General features: G+C 37.4%; 2 protein-coding genes across 2 annotated transcripts in view; both read right to left on the reverse strand.

Moving 5' to 3' along the window:
* The window catches only part of VTA1 (vesicle trafficking 1), a 113,301-nt gene that overhangs the window by 26,362 nt on the left and 68,132 nt on the right, over window positions 1–18,807 (reverse strand).
* GJE1 (gap junction protein epsilon 1) lies at window positions 16,607–18,416 on the reverse strand. The gene is given in 3 exon segments (XM_066314347.1): window positions 16,607–17,803; window positions 18,205–18,396; window positions 18,399–18,416. Coding segments are annotated over 3 exon segments (606 nt in total). The 3' UTR covers window positions 16,607–17,407.

Below are 18,807 nucleotides of genomic sequence, written 5' to 3' on the forward strand. Positions count from 1 at the left end.
GTATTTCCTATTCCATATATAACTGAGTGTTCCAATCAGACTAAGCACACATTCCTTATTAGGGTGTGCAAAGCTCACTTATTTTTGAATGTTAAAGCTGTTGGGTTGCCCAATCATTTAAAGACATTCTCCCTAAAAAATACAATACTTCTGCTTTCCAATGCCTTTTTACTTTTACTATAACAATGTATAAAAGGATTTAGCATCTTCATATTCAAGTTTTCAGTAAAGAACAACCAAGTGAAAGTCCTGAAGAAAACTGGAGTAATAATAACAAAGTAGTAATAAAGATTAAGAACAATAATACTTGACCATGACAAATGGAAGAATTGCTATGTAGGTTTCATCAAGTGCCAACATTACTATTAAGCTAATTACTGATAGGGACTCTTAAGCCCACCTAATTTATCTTCACGATGCTGACATGTTAATGTTAAACATTATAAAACAGTTACACATGTAAAGCTGAAATTAGATTTCAAAGAAATTCAAACACAGAAAGATATAGAGAATTGCATGTAATGCACTAAAATTAATATTAAAAGTAATCATCAATTTAAATATCATCATCACATGAGAAGGAGCTAATTTGCTCCAAATCAATTAAATTGATTTTTAAGTACATTATTTAATTTTAAGCTCCCCTGAACCCATTTCATGGTATAATTTAACAAGATAAAACTTAAGAATTAACATAAGGTTGCTAAACCTATGAGCTATCTATATCACTTATTTCTTTTTGATGGATGCCATGATCAAATATTTTCAGAGGAAAATAAATTAATTTTAGACTAGTATGCATTAGGGTGAACAAATTCAAAATACATGTGGTCATTATGGGATATAAATTTACCTTACTTGCTGAAGTATGCATCTTCAGATCTCGTCCATAACTCATTTACATAAAAAGAACTCTGTTTCCATATAAATGGATCTAACAAATGTCTTTAACCTTAATCAGTTTAAAATTTAAAAGATCTTCTACATTGCAACTGTTACTCTTGTGTTACCTGAATGTGGGTTTTCTCCTTCTCACTGCAAATACATCCATTTAAATCATGAAAGCCAGATAAATTTTTCTTCACTAATCTCCAAAGCAGTGTATTTACAGGACTGAGACATCTCTATGCTTTGTATAAAGCCTTGAAAAAACAGCCCTTTCCTCTCTTAGGATTTTAGCAGCTGAGAAAACTGAGTGCTCCTTCAGGCACTCCAATGAACAAATACAGAACAACTCTTGAACACACAGAAATCACACGTCAGAGAACAACAGTTACAGAAACAAAAAACATGTTTTTCTTGTCCATATATAAGTTTACACTGTGGGTGACCTCAAGCAGTCTTCCACACCACCACCTTCATCCTAACAAAAGATTCTAGGACCAAAGTTCCAAGTACTATTATCCAAAGCACAGACTGTCAAGAAAGGGTGCTGTGAGGGTGCTCTCACAGCAGCAACTCTAAGATACTAGGAACAGAGACATCCTAGAGACAGACTGTTAATGTCACCTGAGATAAGATTAAATATGTTCCACCTGTCACAGAAATTACACCTCTGTACCACACAACTGACCACAGCAGTTGTCACATGCAGCCACAAAGTCTCAATTTCTATCACTGCCTATAGAAATTGTTAAGATTTCTTGAAAGATCTTATTAACTAGCAAAAGCTCAAGGCACACTTAAGTTACCCTAACCAGAGAGTCTACTGTGATCTTTAAAAGCTTCTGAAATCTGGAATTTTTGCATGCTCACTCCTTAACGTACATTTATATGTTTGAAAGAAGGACTAACCTGTCCAGAGACAGGCCTATGATGAGGCAGTTGTTCAGATAAAGGCAAAAACCTGTTCCTTTTTTCTCAAGTAAGTGGTGATTGAGAAAGAGCACATTGTCTATGAAAACTATGGATGGAGTATCACTACCCAGTAGCATTCAGTGCCAAAAGGTAGTCTTGGCTCAGATACTATTGATAAAACCTAATTGCAATGAAAGATGAGGCAACCCTTGGGTCAGGAAATGCAAACCAGACAAAATCAGTCAAAATCTCCACAAACATTAGGTTCAGTTGATGAACTGAAGAAACAGAAGAGAAGTGCACTCTAGCAGTTTGAATCTAATCAGTGACACACAGAATGTTGTTAAGTATGTTTAGGTACACTTACTGCTTTACTCAGTGCTGCTCTAGTCAAAAGTAAGGCTTTGGAATTGAAAACCACTATCATTAAATTTACCAAGGAAACAGAAGGTGAAACTGCTGAAAAACTGAAAGAAGTAGAGATTTCAAGGGACAGAAACAAAATAGGAAGGGAAGGATATAAGTTGTTTTTTATCTTTAAAGACAATACTTAAATACATATAATAACCTTTTAACGTTTTAAAATTTTGCTTTTGAAATTATCTGTACGAAGAGCAATATGAGAGTGAGTCTGAAAGCAGTAAGCAATCCTTTGCCTTACTGCTGCCAACAGGAAAAAGCACCTACTAGTTATACTTTCTCTATTTCTGAGTATTTCTATATCATATTCCTAAGGTAAGAAAAATTATTTCCAAATGCAAGTTCTTCCACATCTGCATCTTCTATTATCCTCTCTGCTCTAATTTTGAAATGTCACAAGTAATCTATAAGAAGGCTATCTGTAAGACTGGGTTGGTTTTGATACCACCACTTTTGCAGTTAAGGTGTTCTCTTGCATCTTTTGTGTGTGCTTGATCACACAAGTATTACTTATTGTAAAGACACATGATTAGAATGAAAAATATGTTTTCACCTAGTGAAGGAAATCCATTAATGTCCTTTTCCTGCCTAACATACAGCAAATGGGCAAATGCATTCATTACTAAATTTTCAGCAGCAAGAGCAAAAAATACCTCTCCTGTGTTAATATCATCAGTCAAATTTTAACTGGTAATTAATGGTTGAAGAACTGTCCTTCACATTTATGTTGACATGGACGTTCTTGTTCATGCTGGTAATCTCAGTAGCAAATTACTCATAAGCAAGAGGTCAAAAGTTTACCACCTCCAACATCTCTGGTAAGAAAGTCAACAGTGACATGAGTTCAGTTGCCCCAGTTCCTCCTTTTCCTAAAAGAAAACAAATTATTTACATTCCATTAAATACAGCTGTTCTGGTTTCTGTAATATTGCAAAAGCAATGGACAGTATTATTACTATGCTTGGTAAGTCACAAAACCTTTGTTTTAATGGAAGTGGTTCAATTTCTAATAAGTGGAAAGTAATCTCCTCAACAGTACAGACGCCATAAAAGAAATCCTCATAGTGTTATGTATTACAAATGCATTGTTTTACCTTATAGAATACCACACTTGAAAGGCCATTTTACATCAAAATCATTTTGGTTTTCACTTCAAACAAAATGCTTAAAGTGCATGTCCCTAATGACCAGTGACACACTGTTAAAACTAAAGAACTCAGTTTTTACAGGAGGCATTTGTTTAGGAACTTCTGATAAAAAAATCCTCTGTGAACAGCCAAGCTTCAGAAAATGTTGATATAAAAAGACAACTAAACCTATACATTGTAGCTGCAAAAATTTTCAAGTTTTAAAGCCTAAATGGATATGAAGAATATAGACAATCTTGGAATCAACTGACCTGTACTTCTTATCTTCCTTCACTATTTATGATTAAGATCTAACATGATTAAGATTCTGGTAAATGAATATATTCTTCCTTTTTGTTTCATGCACTGAGTTTTATAATTGATACAACTATTTTTTCTTCCTCTTTATTCAAACCAAGTAGCAAAAAAGACTTTAATGCAGCCAACAAAGTAGTATAGCATGTGCAGAAAGTAAAGCACTAAGGAGGTAAAGGAGGCTACAGAGCTAATGTTAAAATATTAAATAACATTAGAAGTAGAGCTTAAGTCACTTGTAATTTTACACACAAAGACACAACTGTTTTGCCAATTATTAACTCAGAGTTTGCTCTCAGTTTGTAGACAGGACATTTATCTTTAAATTCATAAAGACTTGGCAAGTAATCATTCTCACAAAAAAATGTTTTGCCAAGACAACTACAAAATATACATCTTGATTTGCTGCCCTTAATCTTTGTTCAGTAAATACTAAGTGTGGGTGTGCTGGCTGGAATTATACAGTGAGCTTTACAGAAACTTCTCTGCCTTTATTTATGTCACATAATACCATGTTATTTTTCCTTCGCTAATACACAGCACAATTTCAGAGCAAGTATTTTGTCTCTAGTATGTGCCAGACATTCATTCCTCATACACAGTAAGTTACTCCAGATTTATGTTTGGATAACAACTGAAACTCCCCTCACTCCCATTTTAAACTAACTTTCTGCCAAGTAAAAAATACCGGAGGACAAAAGCTCCAGCCAGCAAGCATGCACAATAGGTTGATTTTCTATCTTCTAAATTCTGTCCCACTATCCATCTTTCTTTTTCCTGGTCTAACAAGATTAAAAGATTGTACTTCTTTTTCCCTGTGTGTATTTAACTCTCTAGCATAGAAAAATATATTATTAGCAACTGAAATATTTTTGACATTTGTTATTAAGAAACTGACATAAAATAGTAACAAATAACACTGCAATAAATTTTAGCAATATTTTGTTCTGATTAAGGGATGAAAGCTTTACCAGGCTGTAATTTATTACTCATTCATATTCTACATCCCTTTGTCAAACCACTGACAGAAAAATGTTTGTTAAATGCTCGGCACAGGAAGCCAACAGCTGGAATACAAATGTGGGAAATAAAGGGCACAAAGACATTAAATTAGATTCTACTCAAATCCAAAACTACTGGAAACATTTTCATATGAAAAGCCATTATTCTTGCTTTCATGTACATTAATGTGTCATATTCCAATCATGTAATTTTTGTACATAGGTCATAAATATATTTCTACACAGCTAAGTCGAAGCTGTCTGAATTCAAAGACTTTTAAAAATAGATTTAACGTACTGACAAACAAACTTGGAAGGCCTTACACTGCCTCTTCATTACATGATACCGAAGGAAACTGCAAAAGACATGACATTGGGCTGGCACCATAAACTGAAAATAAAAAACATTCCAGCAAAACCAAATTATTTTCAAATATTTATTTTCAAGTAAAATTAATTAGGGGCATATGTAAGAAAAAAAAACAATGCAAAAGTGGGAGGAATGAGGACTACGAAAATATAATTAAGAAACTCAAGAGGATAGCATCATGACCTTCTTGTCCTCTCAAATTTTTTTATAGTCTTCTAAATCTTACTGAAGAAAATTAGTGGATAACAGTATAGTGCGTTACATGCCACACAAATTTTATTAAGTCAAAATTGTCTCAATTGCCTCTTAGAACTTCTGAAAGTTACAGTAAGCCCCCTTACAATTCACTAATAATAGAAATAATAATAATAGTAACTCATAGACAACCTAATATGCAAAACAAAATTTCCAATGATAAACATGACTGGTAACTATTAAGATTAGATGACAAAACCAAATAACACAGTAATACCTATGAATCACAGGAAATTACTGTATTTTACACTACCACACTTCAGTCTGGTTTAAGGACTTATTTTGAGTCCTGTTAAATATGAGAAAGTGTCATATGTACAACTCATAAGCTTCTAAGCTTTTCTACAATATTTAAACTACCCGTATTTTTTAAAGCTTCTCTCTACAGCTAAATAAAGAAAATAAAATACTTCCAATTAAAACAGAAAAACTACATTCAGCATAGGATTTACAGCAGTTGAGATCTCTTGATTGCAAAAAGAGAAGGCAGCTACTCTAGATTAGTTGTGGTGAAGTTATGAGGATAAAACAGCTTTTAGCGATTAGAACATAAATCTGAAACACCCTCTTGCTTAGTTTAAACTGGAAGAAGCCTATTTAATGTCTTTAAACTATTCTGTGAAGTGAACCAAAGCACCCTAGATGAGATAAGCTTCCAAAGTGTACTCCTGACCTTACTGGCTACCAGCATCCACAGCCGAACTAAGAGAAGTGCTGCCAACAGGTGAAGGCCAGTGATCTTTCCGTTCCACTCAGCACGGCCGTGCCACACCTGCAGCCCTGGGCTCCCAGCATGAGAGACATGGGAAGGAACACAAAGCTGATGAAAGGCGAGGGAAATCTGTCACACCAGGAGATGCAGAGAGCTCAGACTGTTTAAGTTTCGCAAAGCAAAGGATCAGAGGGTCTTATCAACGTGTGTGAATACCTGACAAGAAGAGAGGGCAGTGGGGAGTGAAGACAAAGCCAGACCCTTCTCAGTGGTGTCCAGTGACAGGACGAGAGGCAATGGGCTCAAAATAAAATACAAGAAATCCCATTTAAACACAAGAAGAATCTTCTACTGTCTGAGTAATCACACACTGGAACAGGTTGCTCCCAGCAGTCATGGAGTCATCATCCTTGGGGATGTTCAAAAACTGCCCCAGTGACATTCCTCTGAGCAGGGCATTGCACGAGGTGATGGACAAAGCCCTCCAACCTCAATAGTTTTGTGATTCTGCAAATCAGAATGTTGACGCATCCCTTCTTCAAAGGCAGCAGCAAATCTCAGGCAGGAAAAGACAGTTGTCAATTCTACCTCCAGAGGTTCAAGTTAAAGAAATATATACCAAAAAATTGTGTATTATATGGTGGAAAAAAAATGCACCTTATTTACACCATCCAAGTGAAATTTAGGAGTTTTATACAAACACATGTAACTCAGAAAAGGCTTCAACCTCTGAAGTACACTTGTTCTATATGTTCTCATTCCTGTCTCTGTCAGATTAGATTATTTAAAAATATTACCTATGTAATCAAAGCAAATGCACAACAGTTAATATAATCTTAATTTTTGCCACTACCCACAATCTGCTTTGAGGATTGTAGGGTTTATACAATTATCTTTGTTATTCCTACCACTTTTTCAGTTTTTCTGTCTCCACAGACAAAGCAGTTTCAAGAGCAGTATTCCCCAGTTAAAAATCTTTGAAATAATCAGAGCAAAACGGACTGAAAACTGAAAAAAAAAAAAAAGAAAAAAAAAAAAAAAAAAAAAAAAAAAAAAAAAAAAAGAAAGCAAAGAGAAAAATATAGAGAAAAACTTTGGCTTATACTCATAGCAGAATATAAACAAGTCTCACAGAACTTGGTTAAATTGAAATGAAATTGAATGAAATTGGTATTTACTTAAATATCTGATATAAACATATTAACTTACCCTGAGTAAGGAACAGATGAAATCTATTCTTCTGTATGCAAGCTCTAATAAAAGCCTTTAAAACATTAGTTGTATTGGTAGCCCACTAAATAGTTTTCTGCCACCAACAACAGGAGAATATGGAAAATGTACTTTTAAAAATGGACTATATAAAACTAGTACAAAAGAGGATTATTTAAACTGGAAAGCTCGGGGCTTTGATCATATTAGATATAGAATTCTACAAGCACATTTTTTAGGCATTTCAATTCCACAATGTCCCAGTATAAATGAAGTCACTAAGTACATGCTGAATTTCTCCAAACACCAGTTACTTTTAATTATATTAACACTTCTTAATTACATGCATCTTCTAAATTAATCATTCAGAATGCATCAAGATACAATACAAAACCTGAATAATTTAAAAGCTTAATTAAAATATATGACCCTTATTAGTCCTTCTTATTAAGAAGGATTAATTGTATTGGTAAAGGATAAGAATTGGTAAAAAATAACAGTACTTCAGTTGTAAAAGTGCACAGTAATTCTATTTCCCAAATTCTTAGCCAGGCCATGAACTTCACAGTGTATTTTTTTTGCAATAATAACAACAATACTAAAATTAGTATTCTTATAATTTGTATGCAGAGAGAAGCTTGTTTCACAGGTGTCTGACTACACTTGAAAGTGACAAGCCAGTCACATTTAACAAATGGATATTTCTGTTAAAAGCTGAATGACTTTTGGTTCAAGAGGTTGTCAACTAGTTGTGGAATAAAAATTGTCTCTTTTGCTTTTCTCTCCCACTGGATCTCACAAAACCACCAATATTAATACAAGACTATGATCCTTTGGAAGTGTTTCTCTGATGCTTTTCCATGTCAGGAATTAAAAATTGAAGATTTTTCCCATGCCTCTCTTATACAGATCATATCTACTGATCTTACATGATTGTTTTCTGATGTTTAGTAGACTGTAAAGTAAAAATCACCACACTTTGCTTTTTGAAAGTTACTAGAATCATAATTTCTCACATTAATTCATTGACTATCCAAACACTGTTCATGAAACATCAGTCCTTTTCTGGCAACTGGCAATCTCTCAATACTTTTGAATTAAAACATCAATATCCAGTCCAATGTACCACTCATCTTTGCAAACAGATAAACAATGCCACTGGAAGGCTGAAACAACAGACATAAGGAAAATATTGCTTTTAACTCCAAACTTGAAGCTTCTGGAAGATACAGTCACCTCTCAAACCTTGCAATTTCTTTAAAAAAAAACCCTCATCAATCCAACTGCCTATGCCACAGTTGGAGATACGATTTCTTCAGTTATTACAGGCCAGAGATCTTTTTTAACAGAGCCTGCCTCTTTGTGTCTGCAAACTAACCTCAAAGTAGTCAAACCATTAGACTCAAGTAGGATTTTCACTTAAAAAGTTATTTTATTGACTACCAATTACATATTTGCCCTTTCCTAGGCAACCAATGTAGCATATTTTTTAGGTATTCCATTATACCTGCTGAATAAACTGACCTTTACTGAACCTGAAATAGCTATATACTTAATGACTATGATTAACAAATAATACAAAAGTAAAAAAAGTATCATATGGGGAGGAAAGTATTTTAAAATAAGGTGGTAGATTACCAGAGTGCTGGACACTCATATTAACCACTAAGTGTCTAATCTCTTCAAAAGCTGTATTTTGTGAGCTCATGTACTACTAAAAATTTAAAAAAGTAAACCTGGTCTCTTTATTTCTCTACAGTCTGTGCTCTGGGTAGAAGAAATGTTACAACCATATTAATTTATGGTGCACACTGTCAGGAAAAAATATTTTAATTACTTCAATCAATTATGTCCATCTACTAACAATGGACAGGGCTAAAAAGGTAACAGTATACACACAACATACAGATCATATTCTGCTTTGAATCTGAATACCTAAAAAAGAGGTTAAGAATGTAGGTTTTGTACGGATTACATAGGATTATCAGCAATAAATAGGTTTGTTAATTTTTGCAATGTGGAAATACCACAACAAAAAGTGCTGTGTTACAATGTACAAGAACATCAGTGCTCAACATTTTATTTTTTATGTGGAAAATTATGTGGCAGTTGAAAAAGACAAACAATCCCTGCCGTAGCTATTTATATTGTGTAAAACAGATTAATGTTAATTAAATTACAGGTTCTGTAAATCAACATATGCCAGCAATACCAAAAAAGCAGGAGTCCTGCCTTTGTCCCAAGCCAGTGTCTCACTCCTTTTCATTGCCTGTGCAGGAACACAGCTGTTTAAGCAGCAGTGAATTGGCCTGGCTGAAAAATAGCTTATTTTTGTCTTTCACTGTACAATTACATCAACATTTGCTTCTAAAGCACTCTAGGGTTGGGAACGAGAGGCCAGAGAAACATTACAGCATTTTCTTTAGGTGGCATTACTGATTTATGTGAGCTTAATGCTAAAATACGCTACACACAAGAGAAAATAAAATGGTGTATGCAAATAAATCATGTAACTGCCATATAAATTCCCAGCTTTAAGGATACACCTACAGCACTTATGATGAAAGACAAAAACATTAACAAGAGCAGTAAGCACTTTATCTGAAAATTTTATTGCTGAGGTATAGAAAGCAACATTTTATGCTGCAAACACAACTTGCCAAAGTTCACTCACTTTCAATCCCAAAATTAATTTCTGTCACAGCTATTATTAGACATTTAAAAGTGCAACTGAATTAAAATTAACAGAAATAAAAACCGAGCATACATATGCCCAAACTGCAAACTACTGTGCCATGGTAACATTAATAATATTGTGACCAAAGCTTTTTTCTGGGTATGAACCACTAACGGCAACATTCCAAAGCCATAAACACATCCCTGCTCAGACTGATAGTTACATCCAGGAGCTAACCAATGATCCCTCTCACAGAGAGGCTGTGTAAGCAGCTTTGTGAAGGAACACAGCCTTTCAATACAGGGTGCACTGTGCTGTGCCTCACCAGCCCCCTGCTCCTGGGACGTGCAGGGTGCCAGGCATGTGCCTGCAGATGAGGCTGGTGGAGCCTCTCTGCCAGTGCAGAGAACACCACACAATCTAGCACACACATAGTTTTCCTCACTCTTGTGTTGTGTTCCTTCCATACAACATATTACATAAAATGTACAGAGCTCCTCTGAAAACAATTTCAAAGGCTCCACAGAGAGATGCTCACTTTTTCCAGTGCAACATCTAATGAGAAGCATTGCTTTAACCCTACATAAATCTGCATTGGTTTCAAAACATTATCCGAAAGGAATCCTGAATTTTTTGTATCCCCTGCCCTACACTTCTAAAAACCTTTTCAGTAAAGCTTTTATTATTTGTAGCACATTTTTTGACAGTAGCAATATTAATAATTAATACTTTAGGATTCCACGTAATTATTCCAAGTTCATGATGTTAAAAAATTAATGGTTCATAAACCTAACTTTTGCTTCAAAACCAGAACTACATGAAGAAAGAAACCCCAACACTCTGGAGCAGGAGTGTTGCTCATCAACAATTGAGACAAGCTGCGTTCTCAACAATTGAGACAAGCTGCGTTCTCATCAATTGAGACAAACTCATCCACCACAGGAGGAAATAAGTGTCATAAGTGGAACACTGGTGAAAACAAATTCTTCTCCTTTGTGTACTCAAAAAACACAAAGGATCTGAGCAAGACCTAACTTGAAAAAGAGGCGTCAGTGCTTTCTACTTTACGTAATACTGTAATGGAACAGATACCTCTAGAATATAGTCTTTGCTATATTCACTAATGAACCAGATGTGTTGAAGTATGCAAATAAAAAAAAAAATTCAGACTACTTAGGACAGACAAGGCAAACTACATTACAGAAAATGGTAATTATCCAACACAGGCTTTTTTTTCCCCTCTACACTAAGATGTAAGGTTCAGAATGCAAAAGACAAAGAACATGCACTAAATCACTTCTGGTTTAAAACAGACTTGTATTTTATCACCCACACTAATGCATGTCTTTTTCTTATATAGACAGACAGGGCTTACATCTCACAGAAAAAAAATCCAAATAAATAAATAAAGAAAATCAAACAAACAAAACCCAGTGTAACTTGACCTAGCTGGTGCTTCCTGCCACACACAGCGTCACTTGGCCTGTGTTTTTCTAGTAAATAAAGAGTGAGTACTACCGAGAACTTCCAGTGTTTTAATATGTGGCTACTTCACCTTCCTGGCTGCACTTTTCCACGTTAGCACACTATTCCTGTGTAACACAGAAAAAGTAAAATTATTCCTCTGTCACTCAGATGACAGTTTCTTCAGACCTATCTGAAACCTGAATTTCACGAATCATTCTTCTAAATTAAGATCACCTTATGAAGAAAAAAAAACAACAGTTCTACATCTATTTTTTTTATTTCATTCTTCCTGAAGACAAGCAACTAAACCTCTCGAATGACCTCTTATCTCAATAAAAATACCAATGCTGTGATGACCCATCTTCCTTCCCTTTAAGGGTGGGCTGCCAACAACATAAACATACACTTCTGGTGACCTTCTAGTCTTAGGCGTTTACAAGTGTGGCTTAACTGAACTGTAACAGGAATTTAAGACTAACAGAGAGCTCGCATTTCTTAATTCACCATGCAAAGCCTTTTAGAAAGGCACACAGTCCATGCTGAAAATCATTAGCTTAGAAGCCACATCAGCTTGAAAAATCTACGTACTAACTTGCAAGTTTTACAGTAAGGTTTTGCTGCGTTCACTTCAGTGAAAGAAGCAAAAAATAGCGCAAACCACTCACTCCCTTTTGAGAACCCCAAGAAAGCGACAAAAGCCTCACCGAAAACTAAAGCTTCTATCAGCACTAAAGATTCTCAAACTCGAAGTATTTATTCAGGACTACACAGGAGAGAAGGGAGGCCTTTTGAGGTCTTTTCTTACTCTGAAAAGGTTCTTGAATGTTATTTTTCGCCCCACTTTTTAGGACAGTCCGATCAGGGCCACTTTACACCAGCAGGCGGTCAGGCTGCCGGAACGAGCACCACCATTGCCAAGAGGCTTCAGTTCCGCCACCCCGAGCAGAGGACAGGCGGGTGGGGCCGCAGCCAAGGCACACCGCGACCACCCCGCACCGCCCAGAGGTGGGGCTTCCCCCCGCGTCTCCGCGCACCCCACGGGCAGCCCGGGGAGGAGCGCTCCGCCCGGTGCAGCAGCAGCGGCCGGGCCGGGCCCGGCGGGACGGCGCCACGGCCGCCTCCTCACTCACAGTAGTACGCCACCACGGGCTCGCGTTTGTCCAGCTCCTGCGCGGTCCGCAGATGGTGCTGGATGCTCTTGAGCTGCGGCGGCAGCGGGGGCAGCGCTGTGGCCGCCATGGCGCGGGCGGCGGCGCGCGGCTCTCGCTCCCGGGGCTGGCGCGCGCCGCTTCCGCTTCCGGCTCGGGCGCCGTGGGCGGGCGGGCGCGGGGAGCGCCCCCTGCTGGCCAGGAGCGGGCGGGTGGGGCTGTCCGTCCGTTCCTCCATGTCTTGGTCTGCGGGAACCTACAGCCTCAGACGCCACCGGCGTGTTCCCTCAGTGCTTGAAACACGTCCCACAGCAGCCGTGAGGAAGGGCTGCAGGCTTCGCGGCGGTCGGGGCTGCTCCCTGGCCCCGGCTGAGCAGTGACGCCCTCCCCGCCTTTGGCCCGCCAGCCCAAGGCTGTGCAGACCTGGCCTCCGGAGGGACATCGCAACTTCTGCTCCTTGGGCTGTGCCAAAGCTTACCGAGGTCCGTGAGGCCCTTGGGGCCTGAGCTGTGCCTTCTGGGCCTCTGCCCTTCATCCCCAAATACTTTTGTCTGCAGAAATCAGATCAGTTACCTGGTATGCAACAAGCCAATAAATACGCACTCAGGAGAAACACTGATTATTCATTTCAGAGTTATGCGAGCCTGGGTATTTGGGGGTATTTCATAAATCAAGCACCCCAACTGTCAACACTTTACTATTTATACATTTTAGCAAACAAAGGCTACAGGTTGTATAGTTCTCTTACTATTTAGTTTTCTGTCTTCTGTTTAGTTAATGACTCTCTTGCTTCTTACGCTAATTACCGAGCATGTTTAGTCTTTCTCATGTGAGTCACTGGTTTTCTTGGGTCACTGGTCCGTGAGCTGGTGGCCAGGATCTCCCCCTGCCAGAATTACCTTTTTCCCAGCTGGAGCTGACTGCAGCACAGTTGCTGAGTTGCCTTATTAATTTCTTATTTATTTTGTGAGTTCTGTAAAATGGCCCTGTGGCCTGTAAATTCTGCATTCCTTGTGTCAGCTATCACTGGGCATCCTTCTTCCTAAGCTTTGTTAGCCTCCCCCAGGGTCTGAGATGAATGAAAAATGTCAAGCTCTAAACCTGGCAAACAATTTAAACCTGGTAAACAAGGCAATTCCACTCCCAAGTGATTTGTTTTTCTAACACTTGGACATCAGTTAGGGCCTGCTTGTTAGCTGCTGTCTGTTTTCATGGATTAAATCTCCCTCGTTTTTGATTAAACTTGAAAGTATTCGAAGATTAAACATCAAAGAAAATCCTTTCTTAAGAAAATTTAACATATTCCACATTTTGCAATACTACCATGGCCTGGCTAATAGGACTGGGCTGCTCCTGGCAGCTGTCAGAAACTCTGTCAGCCCTGGAACATGCATCTCGTAGGATCACCACTTCCCAGATAACTTTTTCTTAGAGGAGCCGCCAGAGACTTCTGCTTTTGCAGAGAGGGGATAAGAACAGTGAAAGAAATGTGTACTGTTGCAGCAAAATAGCTTCAAATGGATCTCACAAGTTATTGCAATAAACTTTATTTTAGTGCATATTACGTCATTCCAATGGCATAGTTAAAGCTACTTCTAAATTTCTTTTAGGTAGCCCTTTTGCCAAACCTCTTCATGATCTCAGAGTGTCTGTTTGCAAAAGAGGAGAATGTCAATGCTCCAGGGCATAAAGAAAGGTGTGTGTTGGAGGGAGGCACAGGGAAAGAAAGGTGGCTGCATTGTCTCATTGCTGACGTGGGAGTGTGCCAAAAAGGGAACAGAGGGGAAATGATGTCTAAACAGAAGAGAGAAATCCATGAAAGGAACAGAACAAGGAGTGGTGGATGGACTGTGTGGGATGCTGTGGTGCTTTACTAGAAGCTGGCTGGCCCAGAGCAGCTATACCTTTGATGTAAATGCAATCACATCACAATTACAGCTCTTTGTTAAATGAGAACTAAAATGGTCATGATGTCTGACTATAGACAAAACTGACTACAAACACATGAGCTGGGGATTGCTTTGAGTGCTATCTGTGAAAATTAGGTGGCTAGAGTATGGTGGAAAACAATGAAAAAGTCAAAGAAGCACTTACAGTGTGAACCTGATGTAAGCAACAAAAATGCTTCCTCAGTGTTCTGGGAGACAGGACTTCATGTTCACTGTGTAAAGAAATAGAATTGAATCAAAGAATCCCCAAGTATATGATAGAATTCCTTTCCTAATCGTAAAAAGGAAAAAAAAAAAAAAGCCTTCATGATTATCTCAAATACTTGCTAAGCAAGTATTTGCTGAGCAAAAATAAGCTCAATGCTAAGAAATGCATGAGGCATATCAGTCTCAGAGGGAGTAAGGGTGGAAGGAAGCTGATAGAAAACAATGTAAATGAGGATGAAAATGGTGAGAGTTTGGAAGACTGAGCAAAAGAAAAGTTTAGAGACACTTGAGAATACGAGCGCCAGGAAAACAAATGGCAAATATAGGAAAGAGAAGTGTTGACATCCATGGGGAAATGATTTCTTTACATGAACGTAATATCTCCATCAACATGTTCCAGAAAGTAACGGCAGAATCAGGCACAGAAACATTTGCACTAAAATGATTTTTTTTTTTTTTTAATGAAAGACTGAGGAATTTGACAATTTTAATTCCAGGAAATGCAGAAAAAAATAATTGGTGGTGTAGCTGATTTGGAAGAAGGAAAATTTTTAATATGTTCCAGAATTTGATCACAAAGAGAAAGGCCATGATGGTGGGTAACCCAGCTCCTAAAGCACTCCAGGGATCCTCAGGCAGTCCCATGCCAGTACTTCTTCTTCAAGGGTCTTGATGGTAACAAGGACTTAAAGAAGTCCTGTGGGCTTGGAGGTCTTGGCACTCTTCTGTCCCTTCTGAAGTGTTTGGAAATTTACAGAAGAACAGCAAGCAGAAGAATAACATATTAAGCACCAGGGAAAATACTGACAAGGTTGTGATTAAGTTATTTTATTACTATACAAATAACTATTATTATACAAATAACTGATGAAGTGGGATTTGTGTAACATTGGTAACAACTGTACCTAGCACATGAAAGTAAATTCTTCTTCCTAGTAGTTCTATGTATTCTATGTTTTTATAATTTTTTTAACCTGAGATTACAAATTGGAAAGAATAATTCCAGATGGATATTGACATATACAGTGAAAAACTAAACATGTATCAACCAAAGAACATGGCATGTTATGCAAACAAGAAGTGAGCACGGTGATTTTTATTTCACTTGCAATGCTTGCAAATATCAAATAACTAGTTTAATATTGCATAAATTGATAGCTTTGACTGGACATTTATTTAAGACAATGTATAACTTATTTCCATAGGGAAACATAATATTAATACTTTAATATAGAAAATATATTGAAATATATCGTCTTGTTCTTGATCAGCATATTAAAAAAATCACACATCTAGTTGTAGCCCACTTTGTTTTAAACAGTCCAGATTCAATCAAATCCAAGACACCTAAAAATTGCTATTCCAATTATTTAGCAGGTTTACTTTTTGGGATGAGAATTACAAGGCTGTGATAATTCACCTATGTTTGGGACTTATTAGCTAACATTTGATGGTAAAACATTTGGTAAGAATTTTTCCAGAATTTTCTAAATGACCCGAATTCTGTTATCAGGATCTCAGCTTTTTATGCTTGAAAAACAAATGGAAAAGGACTGATTGCTATTATTGCTATTTGTAGATATTTTATACAGGAAACTACCTCCTTCTTTCTTTCTGATTCTGAAATCTGATTTATTTCCTTTATCTCACTTCAGCACAAGGAAATCACTTCTAAATTTAGTATGTTTATTAGCCCTTAAGAAGAAGCTGCTGCACACAAAAGGATCTGATGCCTTTATAAAGTTTGAGACCTAACTTGACCAAATATACTTACTGAATAGAATAATTTTAATATGCAGAGTTCTTTTTTCACTGTTATTCTAGCAGCTTTGGTCAGAGCAAGAAATAGATGTGACACAAACAGCAGAAGATTCTGTGGGCCCAATTCTACAGTCACACACAAGCAAAACACATTGAAATCAAATCATAATTGGGCCTAGGAAAAGCTTTTCTCTAAGATTTTATTTTGACACTTTTGAGCTGCTTATGCAAAACTGTTAAGCAGCCCTTTCCCTCCTTCAAAATGTGATCATGCTAAATTGTTAAAAATCTTCTACACGGTGAGCCAAAACATAATGAGGTGTTGCAGTCAGCACAAAGAATACCATACTACTCTTTCACTTTTAAGAGGGAATTCTGAGGCAGCAGGTGACAGTAGCTGAGCCTCTGCAAAGTAAGGTGGTATCCACGGATATGTTGTCACCACAGCCTAACCAGGAGTCTCTGCCCCTGGGGGCTGAGATGCAGGTTGCATCTCAGTGGCACTTCATGGGAAGATGCTCAAATGCTTTCTGGTACCCAGAGAGCATCCACTATTATTGTTCCATTCTCAAGCCATAAGAACATGTAAGAAATCTGCAATAATTTTTTCTAGAAGGGCAATGACCTTATTATTTCTGACGGCATGTGTTCAGAAAAGCTGCGAATAGAAGTATGTTTGTAAATAACCTTCTCCTCACTCACAGACACTCCTCTGGAGGCAGAACTACCCTAGGCTGCAGGTCATGAAAATATATTGCTCTTGGAGATCTTAGTGCCTTTGACCCTGACATGGAAACAAAGACTATTCTCTCAGTGTGCAAGTTTTTAGATGAGGAGTTTATGTCAAGTGACTATTCTGCCTCAGTAATCACGAGAGTGGCTCTCTTCTGCAGCACTGCATAGAGGACAGGAGATGTTTTTTGGTGTGATTTGAAATTACTGTTACAAAACTGCAGGTGGACAGAGCAGTAAATGAGTGCAAGTGGTTGACATCACTGAGTTTTCAAGAAACCTAGCCTTCTACATGAGATCTCAAAAATTTCAGCAACACACAAGATCACTGTAATCACAGTAAATGTGTACATTGCAATAAGAAAGATTGTCTTTTCAAAGTGCTCTGGCACCATGCACCTGGTAATGTTAAACTTTTTTTCAAGTGCCCCCACATTGCACATGTAGATTGCGTTCACTTTGAAACCAAAGAGCTGAATCTGAAGCCAAAATGCCACAACTTCAAGGACAATCCTTAAGAAAACAGAGAAGATATAAAAACCAGTGTAGGATGACTTTTGGAGAATATCTTCCTGTTTGATGCTCTTACAAGCAGCATAAAGATGAAAAAAGGCTCCGGGTACCAGTACAATCACCAGCTGTAATGCCCAGAATACCTAAAATGTAGCAGAAATGTAGCTGTCAGATCATTTACAATTGCTTTGGAACAGCTAAAACACATGCATAGGGGAACATTTTGAAGATCTGTTTTTAATATATATCAAATCTATAAAAACTTAAAAAAAAAGGTAAAACACAGTTTTTTTTTATTTGAAAAGTTTAGTTTGGTTCTTAAACACGAGGACTATTTTGAAGGACAGGAAGCACAGCTCCATATTTAGTCACAGATAAAGGGATATTTAAAGGAAAATATTAATGAAAAAAAAAAAAACAAACCCTAGTGATAATTAGCCTAGTCAGTTAGTACTTATATGGAACAATCATGTTTTAAGTTTTGCAGTTTACTTTCTTTGCATTGGATTTTTACCATGAAAAAAATAAGAGAAAAAAGAATTACCTGAGGAGTTATAGGTCTGAACTGGTTGTAACAGAAAAGATTAACCTCTCTCTTGTCTGGGTCACAGCTGAAATGCAAGGCCTCATTTCCATAAACAGCAAAGCCCAAAACACCAAGGAAAAACATTCGAATTGAGCCAAAAAAAAGAGTGTGGAATTGTCCAATTACTGTTGGCGGCCTGAGCTGCAAAATCAAGAGGGTTCATTCAACATAAAAACAAAAATTAACAGTGTTATTGTTGGAAGTCTACTTGCTCCTTTTCGTTATCCAAAATATTTATTTTATTCTACTTGTTTTAAAGGTGAAAATTTGCCTATGAGAAGGGTGCAGTAGCTCTCTAACAAAATAATGTCTTACAACACATTATTGTTTTTCTAACTTTACATAAACGTTAATTTGTCTAGCACTTGCCAGTTCATTTGTTTCACTGCCTTTATCTGTATTCCGCTGCTGCAGAAGGCGCCAGACGGAGCTGAGCGCTTCGACCCAAAGGCTATTCGTTTTGCTGTTGTACTGATTCATTCACATGATGTCAGGTGACGGCAAAGCACGCTCCGCCGTGCCACCATCAAACCCAACCACGATTAGAACCATACTTATTCC

The sequence above is a fragment of the Sylvia atricapilla genome, chromosome 3, assembly GCF_009819655.1.
Source record: "Sylvia atricapilla isolate bSylAtr1 chromosome 3, bSylAtr1.pri, whole genome shotgun sequence".
Classification (NCBI taxonomy): domain Eukaryota; kingdom Metazoa; phylum Chordata; class Aves; order Passeriformes; family Sylviidae; genus Sylvia; species Sylvia atricapilla.